At 46.5% G+C, this 26,467-nt stretch overlaps 1 protein-coding gene across 3 annotated transcripts in view; it reads left to right on the top strand.

Annotated features, from left to right (window-relative positions):
• Nucleotides 1-26,467, top strand: part of LOC138567383 (actin, cytoplasmic 1-like) — a 516,752-nt gene that overhangs the window by 101,028 nt on the left and 389,257 nt on the right. For 2 of the 3 annotated variants that reach the window (XM_069645545.1, XM_069645544.1), the window contains exon 2: nt 4,330-4,458. The exons of the other annotated variant lie outside the window; for it this stretch is intronic. In XM_069645545.1, the coding sequence (XP_069501646.1) occupies nt 4,336-4,458 (123 nt within the window). In that variant the 5' untranslated portion in view covers nt 4,330-4,335. The remainder of the gene's footprint in view (nt 1-4,329; nt 4,459-26,467) is intronic. 3 annotated transcript variants of the gene reach the window in all.

Raw genomic sequence — 26,467 nt, 5'->3', positions numbered from 1 at the left:
CACCTTTCGACACATGCTTTTCGGCACGTGAAAGGAAGGCTTTTTAGGCGATGTGTCTGAAATAACTTTCTGTGCCTGTTTCAAAGGCTTGTCTTGTGGGACAACTTGGAGGACCTCTCCTTTGACACCGCATGGTTTTTGACAGTCGCCAGTCAGCTGTGGGGTATGTGCTTTGTGTGGCGGGAAGTGTGCGTGCCTGGGCCGCCGGGTGTTATCTCCGTCACAGGGACACTGACCTGCTTCTTGGAGCCGGGGGTCCGACGTGTCACTAAGGACGTCGATGCTGCCCTCCCTGGATTCTCCCGCCACGTCTATGGAGGGCTCCTCCTGCATGGCGCATGCGGCCCAGCGTTTGGTTCGGTGGTGCTTTAGCTTTTTGGTCGGAAAAATGTGCAGCCTTTCTCGAGGTGGTCCCTTGGTAGACAGTGGTTGCACACCCTGTGCATGTCTTTCCATGGGAACTTGCTATTGCAGGAAGGCAACATTAAAAAGGAGTATTCTACATTGTTAATGGAGAGGGTAGCTCAGCGACAGATGGGAAGATAAGGGGTCAGAAGAGGCATTCTCTTAAGGGTACAAAGTATATGGCCTCCCCCCACTCTCCCTACTGTGAAGGGCCGAGGCCTGGTGTGGCCATGTAGGCCGCAGTCTTCTTTCATCGAGGAGTTGAACGTAGTCGACTAAGGAGGCGTCCATCGAAAGCTGCTGAGGCAGTTAGTAGTGCAGCGGGCAACGGGCATTTATATGAAGGATAGAAAGAAAGTCTAAAATTAAACTTGTCTAATCAAAGGCGTTAGCCAGAAAGGAACTCCGCAGCTAGAAACCCACCATGATGGTGGAAAAAAGCAATCTGGGGGACAATGAAGCGTGAAGGACCATGGGTATAGTAAACGTCACACTAGAAATAGAATTACTAACAAGCCCAGTCGACATCCCTTTGTTGAATTTCAAAAACAAATCATGTAGTACTCTGCAACTACCACTATATGTCGGCCTATGCATAGCATGTGATCTAAGCAGATCCACAAGCCTCAGAAATATATATATATATATATATATATATATTCAATATAAAGTGCTGTTACCTTGCTGGCTACCAAAAAGAGAGTCCTCACAGAGAGGCCAGTACCGCGGCCCACACACTACACCTCAGCAGCCCCAACCCTCGCCTATATCTAGCCTTCGCATGGTACCATTCACTGCGCCCTTATGGGGGGGACAGTCCGTGCAGCAATCTAACCTCTGTGGGTGGTGGGGTCCACTCTCCTGCCGATCAGTCTGTCTCGTGTTGCCAGGACTTTTCCCCGCTGAGATGTTCTGCTCCCGATTCCACTGGCATTAGCTTCCTCTGGGGCGGATCACATTCTTTACGCCTGAAGCGGCTTTAACTGTTACGATGTGGCGTCCTGGCCTCCTTAGGCTGTCGCACAGCATCAGTGCTGATGGCCGACTTCCTATTTATTTATTTAATTTGTATAGCGTGAGACATGAGCCCGGAGGCATAAATGCGCTGAACACAACAGACTAAAATTAACATAAAGGTGGTCTAGGTGCTGAGGCAGTAACGGGTAGTGGAAGTTAGCAGAATAGGATGGTTTTCAATCCTTGTTTAAAGCTGGTGAATGATGCACATGCTCTCAATTCCGGGCGGGGGGGTAGCATTCCACAGTCACAGGGTCCAAATGCCACACATGCAAGTATGGTCTGTGGTGTTGCTAGAAGAAAGGTGTTATTAGAACGTAGTAACCACAAGATGCTATTAGACAAATACTTGGGCCCTCACCCAAACAGGCATCGATGTGTGATGCAGTGGACGCGAAACAGAATCCTGCTGCTCACTGGGAGCCAATGCAGGGCTCTTCTGGCTGTTGAAGTGCGGTCTCTTCTTTGCAGCTCTTCCACAATACGTACAGCATTATTTTGTATAACTTGGAGTCGGGAGAGCTCTCCCATAGCAATGCCGAGCAGGAGACTAGCACAGTAGTTCAACTTGGCCCCTATAACAGCACGAACAATAGTGGCACAGTTGGTGTTATTAAGAAAGGGACGAAGCTGGGCCAGCAATTTCAGGTGGTAATATGTACTGGAGACCAAGCTGTTAACCTCTGCTTTCATGGAGAGCTCCTGGTTCAGAGTTAATTCTAGAGTTTTAACTTTGGACTGGGTCTTGATGATGCAGCGTGCAATATTAAATTGCAGGTATTTCGGACTTAGCTTGTGCAGTTGTCGTGTTGTCCCCACAACCATGAGTTCAGTTGTGGAATCATTGAGTGGAAGCTTATTTACTTGCATCCAGGTTTGAATCAGACCATATGTGCGAATGACAGTATCAGAGTCCGAGGCACAGTCCCCAGTAAGCGGGACAAGGCACTGTGTGTCATCAGCATAATTTCCATAAATTACGCCAGCTGCATCCAACTGATTGAATAATGAGAGTGTAAAGATGTTAAAGAGTGTAGGTGACACACAAGAGCCCTGTGAAACAACGCAAGTAACCAGGATCACCTCTGCCCTAGCCTGCTGAAAGAAGACTCTGGCCTTCTGATCTGACAGAAATTACTTTACCCAACTTGCAGCTGCAATAAAGAAGTATGATGTGTCATATCATCTGTCTGTAAGCATGGAGTGATTGACTAGGTCAAACGCAGCAGACAGATCCAGCAACATAAGGACGGCCATGTTACCCTTCCCCTGATGTTAAAAAGGTTAGTTTTCAGATCGTGGAGCGTAGACTCAGTGCTGTGTGCCCGTCGGAACCCTAATTGTTTCTGTTCTAAAACATCATGACACTGCAGGAACTCCTCAATCTGAAGCTGCGCTACTTTATCTAGTATTTTTAACAGGTAAGGCACCTTAGTGATTGCCCGGTAATTACTTGGTATGCTAGCATCCAGTGGGGGTTTCTTGGTTAAAGGGGAAATCCAAGCTTGCGTGTTGTCAGTGGGTTCAAATTTTCCCTAAAGGATGCGTTTATAAATTTAGTAATTAGAGGGACAAGTCCTGGGGTGCAAAGCTTGATTGTGATGGCTGGACATATGTCCCCCTTACAGTTTGTAGGTTTATGTTTTTTTAGGACTTCAGCCAGATATTGTTCGCTAATAGCTTGAAACTCAAATATTGGGCATTGACCATTGTCCCTTGATGGTGCTGAATCCATGTCAGCCATTATGCCAGATTCTCCCTTGGTGGCAATATATTTTTGAATGATCAGCAGTTTGTTTATAATGTTTTCTTGAATGGATAGGCACCATATGGAATCTTTAGTGACCTGCAATGTGGGTGCACAGGGGTCCTCAAGCTCTTTAAGAATTCTGAAAAGTTCTCTGGAGCTGGAGGATGGTCCTGCAATTCTCTGGTCATAGAAGCATTTTTTCGCATGGGAGATTGATACTTTGTATGCTCTGGCTGCAGTAGAATAAGTATTTTTGTCTTCCGTGGAATACGTTCTATTGTATTGTTTTAGGGCTTTCATTTTAGTCGTTTTCAATGACTGATTATCTGTGAAAAACCAATTATTATTATGCTGAATTTTTGCTAAGTGTGTCTTCATTTGGGCCAGGCAATTAACAAGAGTACTGGAATATGCTTCCTTGGACGTATTCAAGTTAGGCAGATTGGTAGTCATGGGTGAAATAAACAGGGACATATTGGCAGTTGTCAGCTTGCAAAGATTCCTATAAGTGGTGCAGCCCTTTTTCAGGCCTGTTTTTTTGGTAGATGGGTATCAACAGACTCCATTCCAGGAAATAGTGATCCGACCAGGGGCAGGGATTGCAGCTTACATCTTCGAGGGCAAGGTTATGAGTAAGAACCCAGTCCAGTGTCCTTCCATGGTCATGGGCAGGTGATGTAATCTGTTGATGAAAACCTACACTGCAAAAGGCTCTGTTCCCGATTCCAGTGCTGCCCCTCGCTGCCACCTTCCAAACGGAAACGGATGAGACATCTTTGAAGAAAAGAAGGTTGGTTAGTGTATTTATTCAGGATATCTGATGGGGCCCTGCAGAGCCAAATTAGCCTACAAAAACATTTGTTGCTGCGCTCTAGGACCCCCCCAAGCATAACACACATTTGACCAAGAATTGAACAGGAAAGACACTGAACAATAATGTTAGGACTTTCCTGCTGTGCTTTTTAAAAAAATTAATCAAATTCTACTTTTGCCAATAGCATCATTTTTGACCATGGGATAAAATAAATTGCATCTACAGATTAGCGGGCACCATGTCCAATGTATTCTTCAGCCTGACAATTCACTTCCAAATTCCCTCAGGTCCAGCATGCATTTGAGATATTAACAGAAATGAATGTTTCAATGCACTTTCACAGCTCACCATGGAAGATGGAATTGCTGCACTTGTCATTGACAATGGATCAAGTATGTGCAAAGCCGGCTTTGCTGGAGATGATGCTCCCTGTGTTGCCGTTCCGTCTATCGTGGCTCGCCCAAGAAACCAGGTAAGCGACCCTCTTTTGCACAAACTGGATTGCCTAAGCCCAAAGCTTATTTCTTTGTACTTGCAGCATATACTAGCCTATGGATTTTATATTGATATATTTACATATATACAGGGAGGAACAAAGCTCTTTTGATCCCAAAAGAACATACAGTAGATAAGATATAATATTTGGTGGGAAGCAGAAAGCTTCTTACAATGGGGGAAATTTGAGTGAGGTTAAGATGGTAACTCGGTAGGCAAGGAGGAGGCTTTAAGTTTGGTTTTGAACAAATCCATGTGGACTGTTTCTCGGATGTCCGGGAAGAGATTTTCATGCAAGTAGAGCAAGAATTGAAAAAGAGTGGAAAAGCGAGGAAGCACACGGAGGGGCCAAAAGGGTAGTCAAGGAGGCAAAGCAGAGATTACAAGAAGGCTTGTAGAGTTGAATAGAGGAGGATACATACAGTGGTGCCTTACCATGGATAGATTTTTGAACCAGGAGGAGAAATTTAAATCTGGCCCTGTTTTGCATTGTCAGGCATCCTACCTGAAGACAGTACAGTGAAGGAGGTGTGAAGTGACGGAGTTCAAAGAGAGCCCTGGTAGCAAAGTTAATGATCCTGTTGAGAAGACAGACAGCATAGTTGAGGAGACCAAAGAAGGTGCTGACAAAGTAGTCCAGTTTCAAGAAGACAAGAGTGGTTAAAAGATGCTTAGTGGTGTTGAAAGGAAGGCAGTGCGCCGAGCTGATTGGCGGTTACTTCCGCGTTGGCGGCTCCGTCGCAGACGGCACTACCACTAGTTCCAGCACTTTCCATGGTACGTGCTGTGCGGGTCTAGTCATTGCCCAAGATGGCGGCTGCTGGGAGGTACAAATTCATTCCTCTCCCAGCGACCGTTGCGTTGCAACCCCCTAATTTTGGCTTACGCTTCTCTTTGGGTCAAACGCTAGTTTTCCACTTTTGAGGCTTGCTCTTAGCCGCTCACTCGGCTTACTCCACGGCGAGTCCTTCTTCTGACTTTCCTCCTTCCGCCTCCTTTCTCTTGTTTCCTTGCCTCCACTTCTTGCGGTCCCCTCTTATTTTCACAGTGTCTCCGCCTCTCCAAGCGGAGATTCAGCTACGGGACCTGGTTCTGAATCCTCTTCGGTCTTCCCCCTGCCGGCTCCATCAGCTGTTACTGGATATCCGATCTCCCTGGAACTTTCCATCGCAGCATAAGGGTTTTTTCTGCCTCTTCAGCTTTTTCCCTTAACGGCCTGATCACAGGAACGGAGCCTCAGGACTGCTGGTTTAAGAGCATTCACTGTGGCTTCCTCTCGTGGCAGGCAAACTTCATCTAAAAAGGAGAAAGATTATCTGACACGTCGCCGCCTCAGCCCAGAAGATTTGGAAAACTACGACACAGGTGAGGAGAGTGGAGAGGAAGAAGGGCTAGAAGTTTCAGCAGAATGAGTCAGATTGCAACGCCAGAAGGACATAATGTCAGCTCAGGAACAAATCCAGGAACTCTGGAAGGCAATTCAGGGGATGTCACAAGAACTACAGACGGTGAAGGCAGAAAATGCAGTATTGAAGCAATTAGTCACAACACGTGAACCTCCACCGGCAGAACTACCGAGCATGTCACTTTCCTCTGGAAAATGTGATGGTTCCCCCAAGAAGGTAAAAGAATTCTTGGAAGCTTGCATCGTATACTTTACCTTCAGACCTCGTTCCTTTGCCACAGACCAATCAAGAGTTGGGTTCTTGATTTCCAACATGACTGGTAACACGCTGGCATGGGCCACCCCGTTGGTAACCAGTGCTAATCCAATACTGCAAGATTTTGCCGGATTCCAGACTCTACTAAAACAGAACTTCGAGAGACCGGAATTAACCTTCACAGCTTGTGAAGACTTATTAGATGTTCGACAAGAAACCTCCGATGGCTTGACTTATATATCTCAGTTCAAGACTTTGGCAGCAGGAGCTGGTTGGCCAGAACAAGCCCAGTATGCCATTTTCCGACGAGGCTTAAAAGAAGAGATCAAGGACGAACTCGCCAGGTTTTCTCGACCTCTGACCTTTACGGATTTACTGTCATCTGTATTACAGATCGAGTATCGACTTCAGGAACGCCGATCGGAACGCCGCAGACACTGTGCTGCAATACATCTTTCTGAATCCATGGCTTCTGCATCGTCCTTATCCTCTTCCTCCCACTCTCATGAAGAACCCATGCAGATTGGAGCTACCAGGGGCCCTCTTTCATCTGCTGAAAGAAGACGGAGAAAGGAGAAGGGACTCTGTGCATATTGCGGTTCAGAACAACACCTCCTTAAGGATTGCCCTGAGGTCCCAACCAAACGACAGGGAAACGATCTGCCTCGGCGCCAGTAGGGATTAGGTTCCGAGGGGCTTCTTGCAATTTACTCAGTCCCTATGTTTCACTCTCAGTCTCCGCCCCCAACACCCAGGAAGATTCTAGACTGATGGTCATTCCAGTCCGCATCAACATCCACAGCAAATCAGTGGAATCCCTAGCCCTCTTGGATTGTGGGGCTGCAGGGAACTTTGTGGACACGCTATGGGCAGAAAAGGTGGGCCTTCGCAGGGTAGTCCGCAAGGAAGACCAAAAGGTAGAAGGAGTGGATGGTTCCCCCCTTTTTTCGGGACCCATAACCCATACTACTGAAGAGTTACCTGTAACCATCTTTCAACACTCAGAGGTTCTCAAATCCGATATAATTTGAGCTGCTCACTTTCCTATAATACTAGGTATTATCTGGCTGAGAAAGCACAATCCTCAGATTAACTGGACCAGCAACCAGCTGAGTTTTTGTTCCTCATTTTGTAGACTTCACTGCTTCCCTGTAGCCAAGAGGACTGATCTCCAAACCATGACGGTATTAGCAAGCGATTATGTGGGAGTGCACTCCTTACCACAGTATTGTTCACCATATCAAGAAGTCTTCAGGGAAAGGAAACCTGCTACATTACCTCCACACAGGCCCGAGGATTGCACCATAGATCTGGAACCTAATGCCCTGGTTCCCTTTGGCCGGATGTTTTCCTTAACTCGAAAAGAGAAACAAGTCCTAAGGCACTATTTGGAAGCCAATTTGCAGAATGGTCTCATCCAACCTTCAAAGTCTCCAGCAGGAGCTTCTTTGTTTTTCATTAAGAAGAGAGACTCAACTGAACTCCGGCCCTGCATAGATTACAGGGGCCTTAACAAGGTTACCATTCGTGACCGCCACCCCATGCCGTTAATAACAGATTATTGAGGCTGTACAAGGGGCACGCATTTTTTACCAAACTCGACCTCCGGAATGCCTACAACTTACTTCGCATTGCCAAGGGGGATGAGTGGAAGACAGCCTTCCGCACCCCGTTCGGGTTATACGAATATAAGGTGATGCCGTTCAGTTTGGTGAATGCGCCAGCAGTATTTCATCTGTTTATAGACCGGATATTTTCAGACCTACTGTTGGTAACTGTCATCATTTACCTGGATGATATCTTAATCTATTCCTCCACTCTAGAAGAACATATTCTTCACGTCAAACAGGTATTGGAGCGCCTTCAACAGTACCAACTTCTGATCAAACCCGAGAAATGTGTTTTCGCAGTTTCATCTGTACCCTATCTAGGATACATTCTGTCGGAAGAAGGTATTTCCATGGACCAAGGCAAAGTCTCAGCTATACTCAGTTGGTCCTCTCCTACCAATGTCAAGGAAGTGCAAAGATTCCTCGGTCTATCAAACTTTTACAGGAGATTCATTCCCAGTACCAAACCCTTCACAACATCTATGCCACTATCCAAGCTTGGATGGCAATCAATGGCCTCTGTCTTAACGGGGAAAAGACTAAAATTCTCATCGTGGGCCAGACGAACACATTATCGAAACTAAGCCCCCAATACAACAACTTCAACATAGACAACTCAACCATCTCCGTATCATCCTCTGTCAAGACTCTAGGTGTTCACATTGATGCAAATCTATCGATGAACAAACAAGTCAGCGCCATAGCCTCTGCATCAGCGTTCAGCACCAAACTCATCAATGCCATTAAACCCTACTTATCCACCACCAACCGCTTGGCCATAGCTAGAGCAACTATCGGCGCCAAACTCGATTATTGCAACGCCCTCCTAGCTGGCACCTCTGCCAAAAACATTCACAGACTGCAAACCACACAAAACAATGCCCTCAGATCCGCCATGAGCATCCATAGAAGAGACCATATATCCCACGCCAGATGTGAAGTCCGGTGGCTCCAGGTCAAAGACCGTATTGCTCTGAAAATCCTCACCATCACTCACAGATGCATCAACAAAACCGCTCCAGCATACCTATCTGAAGCAATATAAAGGACCACATCCACTCGCCCACCAGAGCTCAGTACACCAACCAGCTACACATACCACGCATAAAGAGAGCCACAGCGGGAGGTCTAAGCTTCTCCTATATTGTACTGAAACTCTGGAACTCACTCCCTGCCACCCTTAGAGCTGAAACTTCCATCTCTGTCTTCTGCAACAACCTCAAGGCCACTCTCCTCAACTAGCAAGTGGAGGACTGCCTCCTCCACTTCTGCCATGTATATTGTAATATAACACAAATGTAATATAACCATATTGTAACCTGTATATATACTGCTAATGACTATGTAACTATATTGCAACCTGTATATATATTGCTAATGACCATGTAACTAAGTAACTAAGCTTTGTACTGTAACAAGTGCCACAATGTCCTCGGGCTGTTGTGCGCTATATAAATACAAATAAAACAAACAAACAAATAAACTTCTCAGAGATCGTTCTTCCCATCACCAGGTTGCTAAAGAAGAGTACTGGTTCCTTTGAATGGTCTCCAGAGGCAGTACGGAGTTTTGGAAATTTGAAAAGGCTCTTCTGTTCTGCTCCTATTCTTCAACACCCCGACCAGAATAGACAGTTTATTGTGGAGACAGACGCATCAGCCATGGCCATAGGAGCAGTCCTTCTACAATCCTACGAGGGCATTGAACATCCCATAGCCTATCTCTCAAAAACACTGTCTTCCAGTCAACTAAACTATTCAGTTCTGGAGAAAGAACTGCTAGCCATGAAGCAGGCTTGCGAGGAATGGTGACACTTACTTATGGGATCCCGACACAACTTTCTCATCAGAACTGACCATATAAATTTGAGGGTCTTACAAAATATGGAGTGCGTCAACTAAAGGCAAGCCCGATGGGCTTATTCTTTTGCCCAATATGACTCCCAAATCACCTATCTACCCGGGACTAACAACAGAGTAGCCGATGCATTGTCTCGGAAAGATACCACCGGTGATGGTATTACACTTCCCAGGGAACGTATGTTCCAAAGAAACAAAATTCTGGGACTTGTCAATGTCTTCCTCCAAGAAGTCAAGACAGCTTTGGCATCCGAGATGCCTGAACTTCTACGTCAACGAAGGAAGACCTATGTGGAGAAGGACGGGTTAGTGTATTACGGAAACCGACTGTACATCCCTTCAGGTCCTTGTCGGAAGAAGATAATTAGTTGGTGTCACGATCCACCCACAGCAGGTCATAGAGGACAACACAATACCACAGAACTTGTTGCAAGATCATTTTTCTGGCCAGAGCTAAAAGAAGACATCAAGGACTATCTCAAAGCTTGCCCGGTTTGTGCCATAGCCAAGTACCCATCTGGTAAACCCCTAGGATTATTGACTCAATCGGAGATGCCTACACGCCCCTGGGGACTAATTTCTACTGACTTCATAGTCGCCCTACCTGTGTCTAATTCTTGTACGTGCATCATGGTGACGATAGACACTTTAACCAAATTGGCACATTTTTCTCCTTTACCCGGGATTACCAACGGCTACGAAAATGGCAGAGACTTTTTCTCAGGACATTTTTCGATTACACGGACTTCCGGATAAGATCATCTCAGACCGAGGCAGCCAGTACATCTCCAACTTCTGGAAGGCTCTCTGTTCCCGTGTTGGGGTAGAAAGAGCTTTCTCCTCTGGATTCCATCCTCAGTCCAATAGCCAGACGGAACGGCTCAACGCTACCCTAGAGCAGTATCTGCAGTGCTGCAGTAACCAGTACCAAGACAACTGGGTTTCCTTGCTGCCAACAGCGGAGTTTACGTATAACAACTTAAAACACTCAGCCATCAGTCAAACCCCATTCTTTTGTACGTATGGAATACATCCAAGATCCTTTCTTCCAATTCTTCCGATTCCCACTAACTCTCCTACAGCTGAGGCTGTACTTCAGTCCATAGCAGAAGCCCACATCACTGCCAAACACTGCCTGGAAATGAGTAGGAAACAGAACAAAGAACAGGCCGATAAACATCGCAATGACTGCCCTGATTGGGAAAAGGGGGACAAAGTATGGCTCTCAACTAAGTTCTTGCCTAGTGTCATGATGCCTACCCCCAGGCATCCGGACCAAGCCCATCTGCCCCGGGAGCAGGCATCTATACATTTAGTAAAACCTCAGCAGCACCGGCTAGGGGCTAACTGGGTTCAGTCCTGGCGCCTTAGGCGCCAGGCTCATAGTAGGAATCAGTCCTGGCGCCTGAGGCGCCAGGCTCATAGTCATTACTTACCTCAGGCAGACCATGCTGCAAATGACTCCAATCCAACATGAAGCCTTGTAGTGATAAGCAGTACCCACACCTCCCTGGGATCTAGCCCTTTGTGCAAAGTAAATCACTCCTAATTACCTTCCCACACAAATAAGGTTTAAGACGCACGATGATCTCAGTCTGTAAAAAAGCCAATCACCCAGAATATATGATGCTTGCATTTATTATCTACAGTGGCTAATGAAAACTAAGCAGCAATTTATAATAATGTGGAAATAGAAAGTGCAAGCTATATAATGCCAATTATCAATCACAGATGAATATGCAATTATTTGGTCTTACGCTCCTAATGAAATGTAGATGAAGGTACGATCTGATCACACCCAGGACCCTCGCCGCTACAGGTGCCCGGCACTCCTCAGAAGAGGAGGGGAGGACTGGCCAAGCCCCCACAATCCTACACCAGAGCGGGGATGTGATGTTAGGAGTCTCGGCCCTGATAGTGCACAGCTGGTCGTCCAGGCACTGTTCTTCTTGATATGCGCGTCTTTCCAACAGCCCAGGATGGTCCAAGTATAGTTCTCTTATTAGGAGCTGCACGTCAATCATCATGACGTGTCAGCTCTTCGAGAAGCTTCTAGGCTCTCCCTTCCCGGCAGTAAACATGTTTTTTGCTTGGAAAGTTACAAGACTGGGAACAGCCAGTCTTGGCTCCCAGGCTTCGGGCACTGTGTTTTGAAAAGATCAGACATTCTTGCCTTATCAGTGCACCTGACTCGCAGAGCGAAGACGAGCAAAGCTGTGCCTGGCTCCCAAGGGCTGCATAGAGCCTCTTGCAAATGCTAGATGTTTTATGTCTTCAGAAAAGGCCTTCGCAATTAACCCCTTGCAAGCATGCAGGCTCACCCAGTTCGAGAGTCCTGGTTGATGTCAGCATTTTCCTCCACGCTTCGAATAGGCTCTAATACACACAAGATAGCTCAGTGGGTTAGTGCAAATGCAGGTTACTGCAAGCGCCTAGCAGCTTATCACGACATTCCACCCCTTTCGAAGTGAGGCCTGAAAATGCTGACTCAGTTCCATGATCTGGAAGCATGCACAGTGTGCTGTAGGGCAATTAAGCGTTTCTCTAGCGCAGTCATTCTAGTATAAAGGAAAGACATTCTGCGCAAGAGCCCAATGAAGACGATAAGTATGAATATTAGGGAAATCAGCAACCACAGCAATGGGTGCAGTATTATATTAAGCAGTTTAGTGGAGGAGGGAGACCATCCAGTGAATATATCCCACCAGTGGTGAGTAGTAACTGATTGCAGATGGTCAGCAGTTTTGATCAATTGGTTTCTGTCTATTATTAGCTTGTACTCTGCAGAAATAACTGAGGTAGCTAGTGTCTGGAAATCTTTCCAAGCAGTTTGAGCAAACTGTCTAATAGCTTGAAGCCGGGCAGTAATCACTCCATAGGATAGAGTCCAGTTAAGAAAATGCGTGAGCACAGCATGCAGAGTAGTGTGAGACCACTGGGTTAAAGAATATAGGGTATGAGTAACAATGTCTAAGATAGTCACAACTTGATCTACGCAAAATACTTGAGGATTCCCTAATAACCTATAATTGTTAATAAGCAAGGAATGATTAGTAACTACGCAAGCTTTATGCTGATCTATCTGGAAGATGTCAGTCCCATTTATGTGGTATTGCATCCAGGTGCACTCCCCTGCTACGGGATGTATGCATGGGTCCGGAACCCTCCCAGTTAGGGGACACACCCACCCCTGATCCCAGGGCATGCAGGTGTGACTGTGGATGGTGTAGTTTTGGCTGTCTAACCATTCCCCTCGTATTTGCGGAACCCACCAGGAACCATTGATTTTCATAGGCAATACTATAAAAGGGCACCATATTTCTAGAGCATAAGCGGTCCTACTAACTTGCATTAACGCATGGCAGGTGTTATTCATGCAATCAAAAGCAAGCGGCTTAATCCATATGTTTGCTGGTAACTGTAGCTCTGTGTGCCAGTGGGTTGAAGATAGTCGCCCTCATTCGGAGCGGAAAGCCAACACCTGCTGATTTAGCAAAGTTTGCCATAAAATGCATCGTGTGTCTTAAGCAGTTTTGTTGACCTGTCCTATGGCAGAGAAAATGTCTTTATAGCTGAAATTCTGCCACTTCCAATGGTTGCCAATACTTGTAGCAGTGTTGCGCAGGGTAGGACTTATCAATGGGCCCCACTGGGACAGAAGTTTTATAGCGCCGCTGGCATCAGAACCCATAGTGGCTAACTTGTTGCGCACAGTTTCTATGTCAAAAGCATTTAAAGCCCCCGTTCCCACTCCCGCTGCACCCGCAATCAATGAATCGAAACCCCTAGCTACGCGCAATTTGGTGATGGGCCATAGAAATTGACTCCATTTATAGCAGCTTGGTAGTACTAAGGAGACATTGCCCCGTGACAAGTCTATGGGCCTCATTACAACTCAGGCGTTAAGGGTTAACGCCGTCGTTAACCCTTAACGCCTGATTCCAATTTTAACGGCTGCTTTTAGCAGCCGTTAAAATCCATGGCGCTAAACCGCCTTGGTGCTAATTACGGCACCGTAATTTACGGTGCCGTAATTAGCGCCTTCCCCACTCCCATTATGCCCTATGGGGCAAAAATGGGAATGGGGAAGGGTAAATGGGAAATGGGGATTTACCGCCCCACTCACCTTGGAATGGGGCGGTAAATCCGCCATCCACCATGGTGTAAACATAGTTTACACCATGGTGGTCAAGTTGGTGTACTTACCGCCTGGGTCGTAATGACCCCATATGTCTAAGTGTACCTCTGAAATGATGGCAGCGTGCATCACATGTCTGCAATTTAAATGTTGTCTTACTACTGGAAAATCTAGCATGTTCACAGTTTCTACTTTGTGTGATTTGAAAAACACCATCCTCCAAGTGGGATGCCTACCATATACAATATTGGTTTTTGATACAAACACCATACTACCATCTGGTAGAGGCTGTTTCAACGTACAATTGTATGAAAGGCATTTGGTCAAGTTATAGTCCAGAAAATCTTGGCGAGTACACTCATTGCAGTTCTTGGGGCAAAAGAAACATGAAACATCAAACAAATTATTTGATCCATTCACTGAAACCTTTGGACCTAAGATTTCATAAGCGCCAGTCATGAGTTAGTGATAAAAGGTGTCTGACAATGTGCCAATCTAGAACTCTTGCAGTTCCATGTGGATACTCATTTGTAACGCTTTTCTCACAGGTTACGGTGCGGTTGTAGTTATCACGCAGGACTGGAGCATCAGGTGTAGTGCATGCGATTCTCAGAGTCCATGTAGTGTCTTGCAATAACCCACTCTTTACAGAGAAAGCGTTGGTTTGGCAGGCCAGGAGCACCCACAGCAAGGCAAGTCCCATCCCCTTCATACTGCTCTACGTTCGTGGTGTGAGCCTAGTAGCGGGAATATAAAGAGGCACATCAGAATTATGCAAAAGTATAACATAAGTACTTCCAACACCTTGACTTAACACTTCCCCAGCCTCAGGCTTTTTGTTAGGATGGTGCACCCACACCTTTTTTCCCGTGCTACCGGAGCCTTCTTCCCCCCTCAATGTAGTGTCTGGGGGTTGCTTGCTTTTTACTACTAGGGGGACAACTGCTCGTTCACAAATCAATTGTGCAATTCGGTCATATTTGGTTAATGGTACTGCAGATGCACCAGCATTATGTAAAAGTACCGAAACAGTCCCTCTATAATCAGGATCAATCACACCTCCCAATATGTCAATGCCTTGTTTTGCCAGGCTGGATCGTGCAGCAATGCGTCCATAAGTGCCAGCCGGCAATTTGATGCCAATACCACGCGAGATGGATTTGGTTTGCCCCGCCGGTATAACATCATCTTCACAGGTAGATAGATCAAGTCCAATGCTGCCTGCAGTCGCTTGCACAGGCAGCTTAGCTTCTTTGTCGGTTTTCCACACAACAAGAGTCTTTGTAGATTCCACTTTCGCACTTGTCAGTCTCACAAAGGGTGTCTGGCGATTTCCCAGTGGACGATTGTTCAGTTCAAACAGTGCTTGTGCCAGATGTTTGGACCACCCCTTGAGAGTGTGAGTCTTAGTCAGCTTCTTTATTTGTTGCTTGAGCAGCCCATTGCTATGTTCCACCAGAGCAGAGGATTCTGGGTATCGGCTGATGTGCAGTGTCCATTTTATGCCTTGCTCTAGGCCCAGTCTTGCACATTGTGTCCAGCAAAATGGCTGCCTTGGTCTGATTGGATTTCATCCGGGATGCCATAGTGTCTGATGAGGTATTCCATGCCTTGCAAGGTAGCCCGCTGATCTGCATGGGCGACTGGATAAGCTAACAGCATTCCAGAGTATGTGTCTACCATGGTCAACACATAATGCTTTCCATTCTCGGGCGGTAAAGGGCCAATGTAGTCAACTTGCCATACGCTAGCAGTTCTTTCACCGCTTCTCAAAGGGCCTTGAGGCTTCCTCTCCAGAGGGTAGTGCTTCACTTCACTGCACGCGGAACATTGGGAGGTAGCTTGTATGGCTTGATCCATGGTAATGGGCAATTGTCTCTTTTTTGCCCATTGATAAGTTCCTGTTTGCCCTAGATGCCCTGAGGTTTGGTGTGCCCAATCCGCCATCCCTTGCAGCACCTCAGCTTCTTGCGGTGTTGTCACTGGGCGAATCTTTGCCATTTGGTCCACTTCATTGTTGAACAGGGCAGCCAGTGAGGTGTCAGGGGGCATGTGTGCATCGACATGCCCAATGCAGATTTTGCACCTCTCACCTTTGCACCACATCTCTTCCCAGATGTCTGGCCCTCCCCAGATCGGTGTGTTCTTGATCTGCCAACCATCTCTTCTCCATGCCGGTGCCCAATGTGTCAGGCCTTGATATGTGTCCCAACTGTCTGTGTATATGTATGCAGTCTCTGTTTCCTTCACCTGTTCAATCACGGAGGCCACTGCCTGCAGTTCAGCATACCGACTTGATCCTCCCACACCTTCTCTCATTAGCAGTGTTTCTCGGTGGGGCTGGAATGCGACAGCTTGCCAGTGTCTTTGCCCTTTATCATACTTTGCGGTGCCGTCCGTGAACCATGCAGACTTTTGTTCTTCTTCTGTCAATGTATCATAGGCGGGTGAGACTTTGAAGGGAGATTCTGGCAACGCCACAGGGGTGTTTGGTTCAGGCATCGCTTCCAGATCTACCGCCTCCAGCATTTGTTCTTGCAGTCTGGAAACCTCTGTGCGGCCAGCTTTCGCACGTTGCTGTAAATACCATTTCCATTTGACATGAGTGGCGTCTTGTGCTCTGCCACTTTTCCCATTTGCAGCAGTGTCACGCACCCAGCCCATGATTGGAATTTCTGTGCAAATTGTCACTGGTTGCTCGCCTGTGATTCTTTCAGTTTCAACTAGAGCCCAGTACACTGCAGCAACTTGTTTCTCAAGCGGAGTGTATCTTGTCATAGGATCTGTGAGTTTCCTTGACCAGAACCCCTGTGGCATTCTTTTCTGTCCTTGCTTTTGCCACAAGCTCCACACAGCCACGTCATTGTAGACAAGAATTTCCAATTCAAAAGGATCAGTTTTTGTCAGGGGCCCCAGCGTGATGTAATTTTGCAATGCGTCTTTAGCCTGTTGGAAGGAAGTCTGTTGCTCTAGGCCCCATGTAAAGTCATGTTTCTTTCTGGTGACTTTGTAAATGGGTTTCAGTATCAGGCTTAAATGAGGTATGTGATTTCTCCAAAACCCCATTAACCCAATGAATCTTTGTGCCTGTTTTTTATCTGCTGGTGGAGCCATCTGCTGAACCATATCAATTACCGGGTCAGGAATTTTCTTAACTGACCCAGACCAGATTTCACCTAGAAATTTCACCTCTTGAGCAGGCCCCTGTACCTTTTTGGGATTTATGGCCCACCCCAGATTTTGCATGTGTGTGATCAACTTTTCAGCAGCGTTTTCTACATGTTCTTTCTCAACACTGGTCAGCATGATGTCATCAATGTAATGAGCAATAAATACATTATACAATTGCACCATCTTTAAGTCTCTGGCAATTAATCCATGACACAGAGTGGGACTATGCACATACCCCTGGGGCAATTTAGTAAAGGTAAATTGTCTGTCTCCCCAAGTGATAGCAAATTGGTCTTGTGATTCAGTGTTAATATCAATGGAGAAAAATGCATTGGCCAGGTCAAGGACCACATGCCATTCACCCACTTCTCTCGTAAGGTTTTCAATCAGGGTGATGATGTCTGGCACCGCCGCAGCTAAGGGCGGCACCTTCTTGTTCAAAATGCGGTAATCAATTGTCAGACGCCATGCCCCATCCGGGCGGCGGACAGGCCAGATCGGCGAGTTGAATGGACTGACTGCCGGCCTCATTATGCCAGCTTTCACCAATGACTCAATAGTTTCACCAATCTCTTTATGTCCTCCTGGCAACCGGTACTGTTTCACGCACACTGGGTCAGCAGGAGGAGGTAAATGCAAGGGGGACCATTTGGCATGCCCAACCACAACGGGGTTAATAACTCTCACATGGATTTTTCGATTGCCAAAAACAAATTCGCCTAAATCTGTAGTCACACTTTTGCCCAACAACACATCCATGCCAAGGATGTACTCCGGCATATCTGCAATCAAAACATTTGCTGTGAAAGGCAATCCCTCGCCAATTGACATTTTTACATTAAAGGCTTTTGCAACAGTTTCTGCTCCCCCATAACCATTGACCAAAACTCTGGGACCAGATAATTTACTGGGATTGCCATTCAGAATGGTTACCTCAGCTCCTGTGTCTAGTAGAGCCAAAACATGTTTTACTTTCTCATCCAAGTACAAGGTAAGTGGCACAAAAGGGCGTCTGTCTCTGGGACTAGTTCTCTTTATTAACCGTACCTCAAAGACAGAGCCAGCCCTTCAATCAAAAATGGGGTCTGGGACCTCCCACTTGTCCTTTGCCAAATCAGGGTAACCTTTTGCTCGCACTTTGGGCTTCAACACCTCCTCTTCAGAGGGTGCGGAGGGCTTAGTTTTTTCCAATCCCTGTCTTTTTAATTTTTTCCATTTCTCAAGCAGCACAGATGTGGGTTTACCATCTATCTCTTCCCTTGGAATTCCTGCTTTTAGCAGGTCCACCCACATTTGTCTGCGTGTGATCTCGACAGTATCAGCTTTCTCTTTAGACTTTACATTTTTACCACGCTTTTTCTCTGAATCATTGTTTGCAGCCACTAGGCGCGCTGCTTTACGCACATCCAGCCCTTCTAATTGCCCTAACAGAAGTGCCACTTCACCAATGGCTTTGCCCTGCGCTGGACCCAGCAATGAAAGCAATGCGCCCTTCATGTGACTCGGTGCATTTCTTAACAAACGTGCGCGCATGCCAGCTGTAAACAACTCCATGTCAGGCCCTGCAAAATTTGCACTGTACAGTGCACACTGCAAACCCATCTCTCTAAGCTGATCTGTTGCTTCAGTTAGTGATTGCCAACCGCCCCAACTCTCTTCCATATCCATTGGACTCCCATACAGAGTCGTTAAGGCAGTCTGAAGCCAATTAAACAAGGAATGAGAACCTTGCTATCCGAGCGCACCGCGCACTATCTGTCCCAACATCACATTAGTAGTGAGTGAACCCATCTTTAACAGTTCCTCTGGGGTTAAGAAGATACTATCGGCACCCGTGTCCCAGAGGCGAAGGAACCATCTCAGAAGTGCTTCATCTGGCTTCTGTCTAAATAACTTAGCAATCTCTAAAAGCTCTGTCTGTGTATAATCGCTGACAATCCTTGTATTCTGAATATTTGCACCGCCAGCTTGGCCTTTTGACTTGTTAGTGATTAACGGCCGCGCTGGATAAACACATTTCTTTGGAGCACATTCCAGCTCCTCTTCATCAGAACAATTTAATTCAGCAAGTCTAATTTTAACAGACTCATTCCAGTCATATGCTTGCTCAGTTTCACTATCACTGACTTCACCCGACCATAAATTTGGGTCCCAGTTATCTTTCCTAATTAGCGCGCGAATCCTTATCTTTGACGAATTGCCCCGCCGCTGTCTGCGCTTGTGCGTGGCTACACGCACAGCTAAAGAGGCACACCTGTCCTCCATCTGATCAGCCCGTTTAACGGACGATTCAAGGGTCTCTCTCATAATAATTTGTTGCTCTTGGAGCACGGAAATCTCATCTGTTAATTTGCGAATCTGCGCATCTATAAGCAATTCATTCTCATGCACCTTTCTGAGCGCCTGCAGGAATAACCAGCCTATGTTTCCTGCTGCCTTTAGCTCCCTTCTGCATCTCTCAAGCGGTAAACTCTCCAAGCACTTACTAATTACCGCCGGGGAAACATCATTTTCAAGCATGTCCCATGCCCTCGTTGCCGAGTACCGATGCAAAATATCTGCCACACCCGACCAAGCATTTGATGCCGGCCATCCTGGAATGTGACAGAGTGCACTATCTTCCCCATTGCATTCATCTTTTGCATGTTTTTTCCAGAATGGCATCGTGCTCGTAAACCCTGCTCACAGCGCCAAATGTAGTGATAAGCAGTACCCGCACCTCCCTGGGATCCAGCCCTTTGTGCAAAGTAAATCACTGCTAATTACCTTCCCACACAAATAAGGTTTAAGACGCACGATGATCTCAGTCTGGAAAAAAGCCAATCACCCAGAATATATGATGCTTGCATTTATAATCTACAGTGGCTAATGAAAACTAAGCAGCAATTTATAATAATGTGGAAATAGAAAGTGCAAGCTATATAATGCCAATTATCAATCACAGATGAATATGCAATTATTTGGTCTTACGCTCCTAATGAAATGTAGATGAAGGTACGATCTTATCACACCCAGGACCCTGGCTGCTACAGGTGCCTGGCACTCCTCAGAAGAGGAGGGGAGGACTGGCCAAGCCCCCACAGTCCTACACCAGAGCGGGGATGTGATGTTAGGAGTCTCGGCCCTGATAGTGCACAGCTGGTCGTCCAGGCACTGTTCTTCTTGATACGCGCGTCTTTCCAACAGCCCAGGATGAGTCCCCCCTTCCCTGGTCCAAGTATAGTTCTCTTATTAGGAGCTGCACGTCAATCATCATGACGTGTCAGCTCTTCGAGAAGCTTCTAGGCTCTCCCTTCCCGGCAGTAAACATGTTTTTTGCTTGGAAAGTTACAAGACTGGAAACAGCCAGTCTTGGCTCCCAGGCTTCGGGCACTGTGTTTTGAAAAGATCAGACATTCTTGCCTTATCAGTGCACCTGACTCGCAGAGCGAAGACGAGCAAAGCTGTGCCTGGTTCCCAAGGGCTGCATAGAGCCTCTTGCAAATGCTAGATGTTTTATGTCTTCAGAAAAGGCCTTCGCAATTAACCCCTTGCAAGCATGCAGGCTCACCCAGTTCGAGAGTCCTGGTTGATGTCAGCATTTTCCTCCACGCTTCGAATAGGCTGTAATACACACAAGATAGCTCAGTGGGTTAGTGCAAATGCAGGTTACTGCAAGCGCCTAGCAGCTTATCACGACAAGCCTGAAAGGGACTATTTTTCTACAGGGACTATTTTTTTACTCGGGTGTGGTTCTAGGGACTTCTTACCTGGGACTACCTTTGAGGCTATTTAAACCACACCCGACCAGCAACCCACGCTTTGCGTTATTCTGCATCCAGCAGCGTAACACTCAATGTGCTTGCAGGAAAGAAAGGGATAAGGTTAGAAAACAAACTTATTTCTATTCCACACCTGATTCTGGATCCATCTTGTCTCCGGACCTGTAAAGAACATCATTTCTGCACGCGCCGCACCTCCAGCTGCAGCGCCGCGCCATACTCACCAGTATTCACAGCATCCTTCGGGTCGGCGCTGCCTCCATCATTTCTTCGCCGAACTTCGACACCTAGGAGACAAAAGAAAACCACAAGGTGAGCCGAGGGGACCAACAAATATAATTCTTACCACCATAGACTTACTTGATTTACCACTGGAGGCATCCTTTTGTGACTCTCCATATTTTCACGTGCCGCATCTGTAAAGAGAGACAAAACAACACGGTTTCCTCGTGCAACATTTACCGGACAGCGCCGGGTAATACAGACTCTTACCTGAGCGCCACCAGCTGCCACAAGAGAATCTTTTCACGAGCCAGCTGCAAGACAAGAAAGGAAGGGGGGAACAAGAGTGAACATCGGACATATTGAACTCTATGAACTTAATACTTACTGGTCCTCACCAGGAACCTCAGAGTCAATACTCTCCGGAACTCTCCCGAGCCTTCAAACCACTGGAATCGATGCGCCTCTGCAAATCCACGCAGGATGGAGAGCTCATCTTTCAAGAATATAAGGAGAATATTTCTACGGGTTAAGCAGACAAGATTAGGAGGGCAGATCCAGTCAGTCATCGCTGCACTACGCATCACGTGGGTGGAGACCGCAGCTGTCCGGGTCCGACCGACGCCCCTGTGGGAGCCAGGTGAGCGTAACAGAACGCGAAGACTATCTACAAATCTCCACCCGGGCGTTATGGAAACCTCAGAAATCGACCAACTAGCCCTATTCTTAGGGGAACCTAGGGCAGAAGTGCACTCCGCGCGCCAAGAGACTAATGCCCTCAGGAGAGAACTGATTGTGTCAAAGGAGCGCACTGATGATCTTGCTAGACAATTACTGCAAAACCAAGCTGGGCAAACACCATTACCTGGACTCGGGGGGAATCCAACTCCTGTTTCATCGAGCAATCCTGTGCAAGTGGTTCTACCAGGGAGCATTCCTTTAGCTCCACCCGAACGTTTTGCTGGGGACCCAGAAAAGTTTGCCGTGTTTATGAACCAATGCTGCTTGCACTTTTTATGCAGACCTGGAGCTTTTCCGAACGACCAAACCAAAGTAGCCTTTGTACTATCATATCTTAGTGGCAGCGCAGCGGATTGGTCAATTCCATTAGTTAACCAGGATGACCCTCTTCTTCGGGATTTTCAAGGTTTTCAATTGAGCATGGAAAGACTATTTGCCAGACATTCACTGGGACAGGCCCTGGATAACAAACTTTTATCATTACGACAAGGTAACCAGGATCTACTAACCTATATCGCCACTTTCAATAGGTTAGTGGTGGAAACCGGATGGCCAGAGGTAAAACGAATTACATTATTTCATTGTGGACTTCGGGGTGAACTCAAAGACGTTTTGGCCCAAGTTGTGAACCCACCTCAGGATTGTGCAGAATATATAGACTTAGTGGTCCAGTTAGACCACCGACTTCAGAATAGAAAGGACGATCGAGCTAAGTTTGAGAATCGGGTATTGGTGAAACCCAATTTTACCCTCAATGGAACAGATGTATCAGAAACGATGCAGATCGGGGGGGTCAAGGGACCCTTAACTCAAAAGGAAAGAGAAAGAAGACGGCAGATGCAATTGTGTCTGTACTGTGGGGCCTCAGGACATTTTCTACGGGATTGCCCTATAAAAACATCTAAAAAAGTAGTCGGAGTTGCTGATAAAAATCAAACAGAGCCTGATTCGGGAAACGACCACGCCCGACAAGCGTAGAGGTCCGCTTGCCGAGCTTGAAGAAGGATACTCAGACCTCGCACTTCATCATACCAATGGTCCTTATAGATCCAAGGCAGCCATCACGTATGCACCCAGTGAGGGCATACATTGATAGCGGGGCCATAGGAAACTATGTGGACCACGAATTGGCTTCTAGGATGAATCTACCTCTCTGCAAAAAGACCACTTCGGATGTCATCATCACAGCCGATGGAACTGAAATTGCCTCTGGGCCTGTAACTCATTCCACCGCAGAGATGACACTATTGGGTCAGGATGGGCATCGAGAGACTTTTGTGTTTGATTTAATCAAAGCCCCGCAGTTCCAAATAATACTGGGGATACCTTGGTTGGAAACACATAATCCTTGTATTGATTGGCGAGAGAAGAGAATAACCTTCCCGGATTGTGCACATACTTGTTACCCAAAAAAACCCTTGAACCAAGGCCTGGCCACAGTTGCTACTCCAGTCGTGCAGTTACCTCAGGAATATCAAGAATTCCAGGATGTTTTCCAAAAGGAACAGGCAAACACCCTACCACCTCACAGATCAAACGATTGTCAAATCGATCTCATACCCGGTGCACAACCTCCATGTAGTAGGATCTACGCCCTTACGGAACCCGAAAACCTTCACCTACGACAATACTTGGACCAATACCTTGCTAATGGCTTCATTCATCCATCCAAGTCCCCTGCATCTTCAGATTTGTTCTTCGTGCCTAAAAAGGAAGGTGACCTCAGAACGTGCATAGACTACCGCGAATTAAATCAGATCACGGTTAAGAACCGATACCCATTGCCTCTGATCCCCGAATTACTAGACCAAGTAAAGGACGCTTGCATCTACACTAAATTAGACCTCCGAGGGGCATATCATCTGGTACGTGTAAAGAAAGGCGACGAATGGAAGACTGCTTTTCGCACTAAGTATGGGTTATTCGAATACCAGGTGATGCCCTTCGGGTTGTGCAATGCACCAGCAGCCTTCCAGTATTTTATGAACGATGTCCTTCATGAACTCATTGACGTCTGTGTTGTTGTATACATAGACGATATTCTAGTGTACTCCTCTTCAGAATCAGACCATGTGAAACACGTTCGTGCAGTCCTTGAGAAACTACGCCAGCACAAGTTATATGCAAAATTGGAAAAATGCGTTTTTCATGCTACGGAAGTTGAATTCCTTGGATTTATCCTGACTCCAAAAGGAGTCCAAATGGACTCTCGAAAGGTGGACGCAATTCTCAAGTGGCCATCACCCAGTTCAGTTAAAGGGGTACAAAGCATGCTCGGATTTGCTAATTTCTACCGCAGATTCATTCCGGATTTCTCACATGTTGTACACCCTATCACAGCACTTTTGCGAAAAAACAAACGCTTCTTGTGGACCGAATAAGCTGAAAAGGCCTTCCAAGAGCTAAAAGCGAAATTCACGTCTGCACCTGTCTTAAAGCATCCACGCCCCGAACTTCCATACATAGTTGAAACTGATGCATCCAGTTTAGCCATGGGAGCTGTCCTGTCCCAGAAGGATCCTGAAACCGGTCAACTTCACCCAGTAGCATTTTGGTCCAGAAAGTTCTCGGCACCCGAGTTAAACTATGCGGTTACCGATAAAGAGTTATTAGCCATCAAATCCGCCTTCAAGGCTTGGTGGCATTATCTTCTCGGTGCCAGGCATACCATTACGGTAATCACCGATCACCGGAACTTGCAGTATTTAAAAACAGCCAATGTCCAATCGTCGCATCAACTTCGATGGGCATTGTTCTTTGCCGAGTTCGATTTCGTGATCACTTATCGACCAGGTTGTAAAAATGGCAAGGCAGATGCCTTATCCCGAATAGGGATGGGAGAAGCATATGCGAACCCGGAACCGGTGCCTATAATTTCAGAAAAAAGAATTCTTGGCATAACCACTCTACAGACACTAGAGGATATTCAAGTAAAGATCCAACAACTCTTCGATCCAACAGCCCTGCAGGACTGGGTGAAGAAAGGCCCAGACTACTCAGTCATCAATGGGCGACTATTTCTACCACACAAGGAACTACAAGAACTAATCATCTCCAATTATCATGACACCCTGATGGAAGGACACCCAGGTATCGCAAAAACTGAAGCAAAAATTATGAGACAATTCTGGTGGCCCACCTGGCGAAAAGACGTAAAGTCATTTGTAATGTCTTTTGGCATTTGCGCCCAAAACAAAAGTCAGAAGAAAAAACCAGCTGGCCTCTTACAACCTTTGGATATTCCACCTACACCATGGCACACCTTATCGTTAGACTTTATTACAGATCTACTTCCATGTAATCGATTTAACACCATTCTAGTTATTGTGGATCTTTTTTCCGAGATGGCCCACTTTATTCCTCTAAAGGGATTACCTTCTGCTTGAATTCTGGCCAAGGAGTTCCTCAAAAACTTTTTTCGAATACACAGATTTCCTTCCGTATTGGTCTCTGACCGAGGTAGTCAATTAATTTCACATTTTTGGAATAAATGTCAACTGGCGCAAATCGACGTGAGGTTATCAACCAGTCACCATCCCCAGACCAATGGTCAGACGGAGAGGACCAACCAGACCCTTGAACAGTACCTACGTTGCATGCTACACCAGACCGAAAGTAATTGGAAAGTTATTTTATGGATTTCCGAGTATGCATACAATAACTCTGTACATTCAGGAACCGGACAAAGCCCCTTTTATACCATATATGGACATCACCCTCAAACCTCAGAACTAGATTTGCCTCAGCATTTAGAAATGCCTGCAGTTAGTCATTTGCATTCTACTATTACACAAGCCTTTAAAGAGGCAACAGAACATTTGAAACAAGCAAAAGAGAAATATAAGAAAAATGCTGATCAACATAGAAGTGAAACTCCACAATACCAGATTGGGGATCAAGTTTGGCTGGCTTCAAAACACATACCTCTGAAGGGAACTCGGACTTTTAACCCTAGATATTTGGGACCTTACACTATTAAGGCCATTATCAACCCGGTAGCCGTCAAATTGGAATTACCCTCTAATATGCGCATTCATCCTGTCTTTCATGTTTCACTTTTAAAACCAGTCCAACCAGGAACAAGATTAACCAAACCACCCGACCCCATCTTGATAGATGGAGAACCTGAATTTGAGGTAAAAAATATCCTGGACTCCAAAATGGTTAAATCAAAACTTTTTTATTTAATCGATTGGAAGGGCTACGGACCACAAGAAAGGTCATGGGAACCTAGTGACCATGTCCATGCACCTTGGTTGGTGAAAAGATTCCATCGGAACTTCCCAGACAAACCAGGGCCCAGGGGAAGAACATCTTTAGGAGGGGACTTGGGGGGGGAGTGCTGTCAGAATGCCTACCCCCAGGCATCCGGACCAAGCCCATCAGCCCCGGGAGCAGGCATCGAGACATTTAGGAAAACCTCAACAGCCCCGGCTAGGGGTTATCTGGGTTCAGTCCCGGCAGGCTCATAGTAGGAATCAGTCCTGGCGCCTAAGACTGGCGCCTCAGTCCTGCTGCAAATGACTCCAATCCAACATGAAGCCTGAAAGGGACTATTTTTCTACAGGGACTATTTTTTACTCAGGTGTGGTTCTAGGGACTTCTTACCTGGGACTACTTTTGAGGCTATTTAAACCACACCCAACCAGCAACACACGCTTCGCGTTATTCTGCATCCAGCAGCGTAACACTCACCGTGCCTGCAGCCTGCATCCAGTCTTCTGCCACGCCCGCCTCGAAACCGGAGCTCATACAACAAAGAGGAAAGAAAGGGACAAGGTTAGAAAACAAACCTATTTCTATTCCACACCTGATTCTGGATC

This window comes from Ambystoma mexicanum, chromosome 2p (genome assembly GCF_040938575.1).
Source record: "Ambystoma mexicanum isolate Mex_15411 chromosome 2p, UKY_AmexF1_1, whole genome shotgun sequence".
Lineage (NCBI taxonomy): Eukaryota > Metazoa > Chordata > Amphibia > Caudata > Ambystomatidae > Ambystoma > Ambystoma mexicanum.
This window is presented reverse-complemented; position numbering and strand designations above follow the sequence as displayed.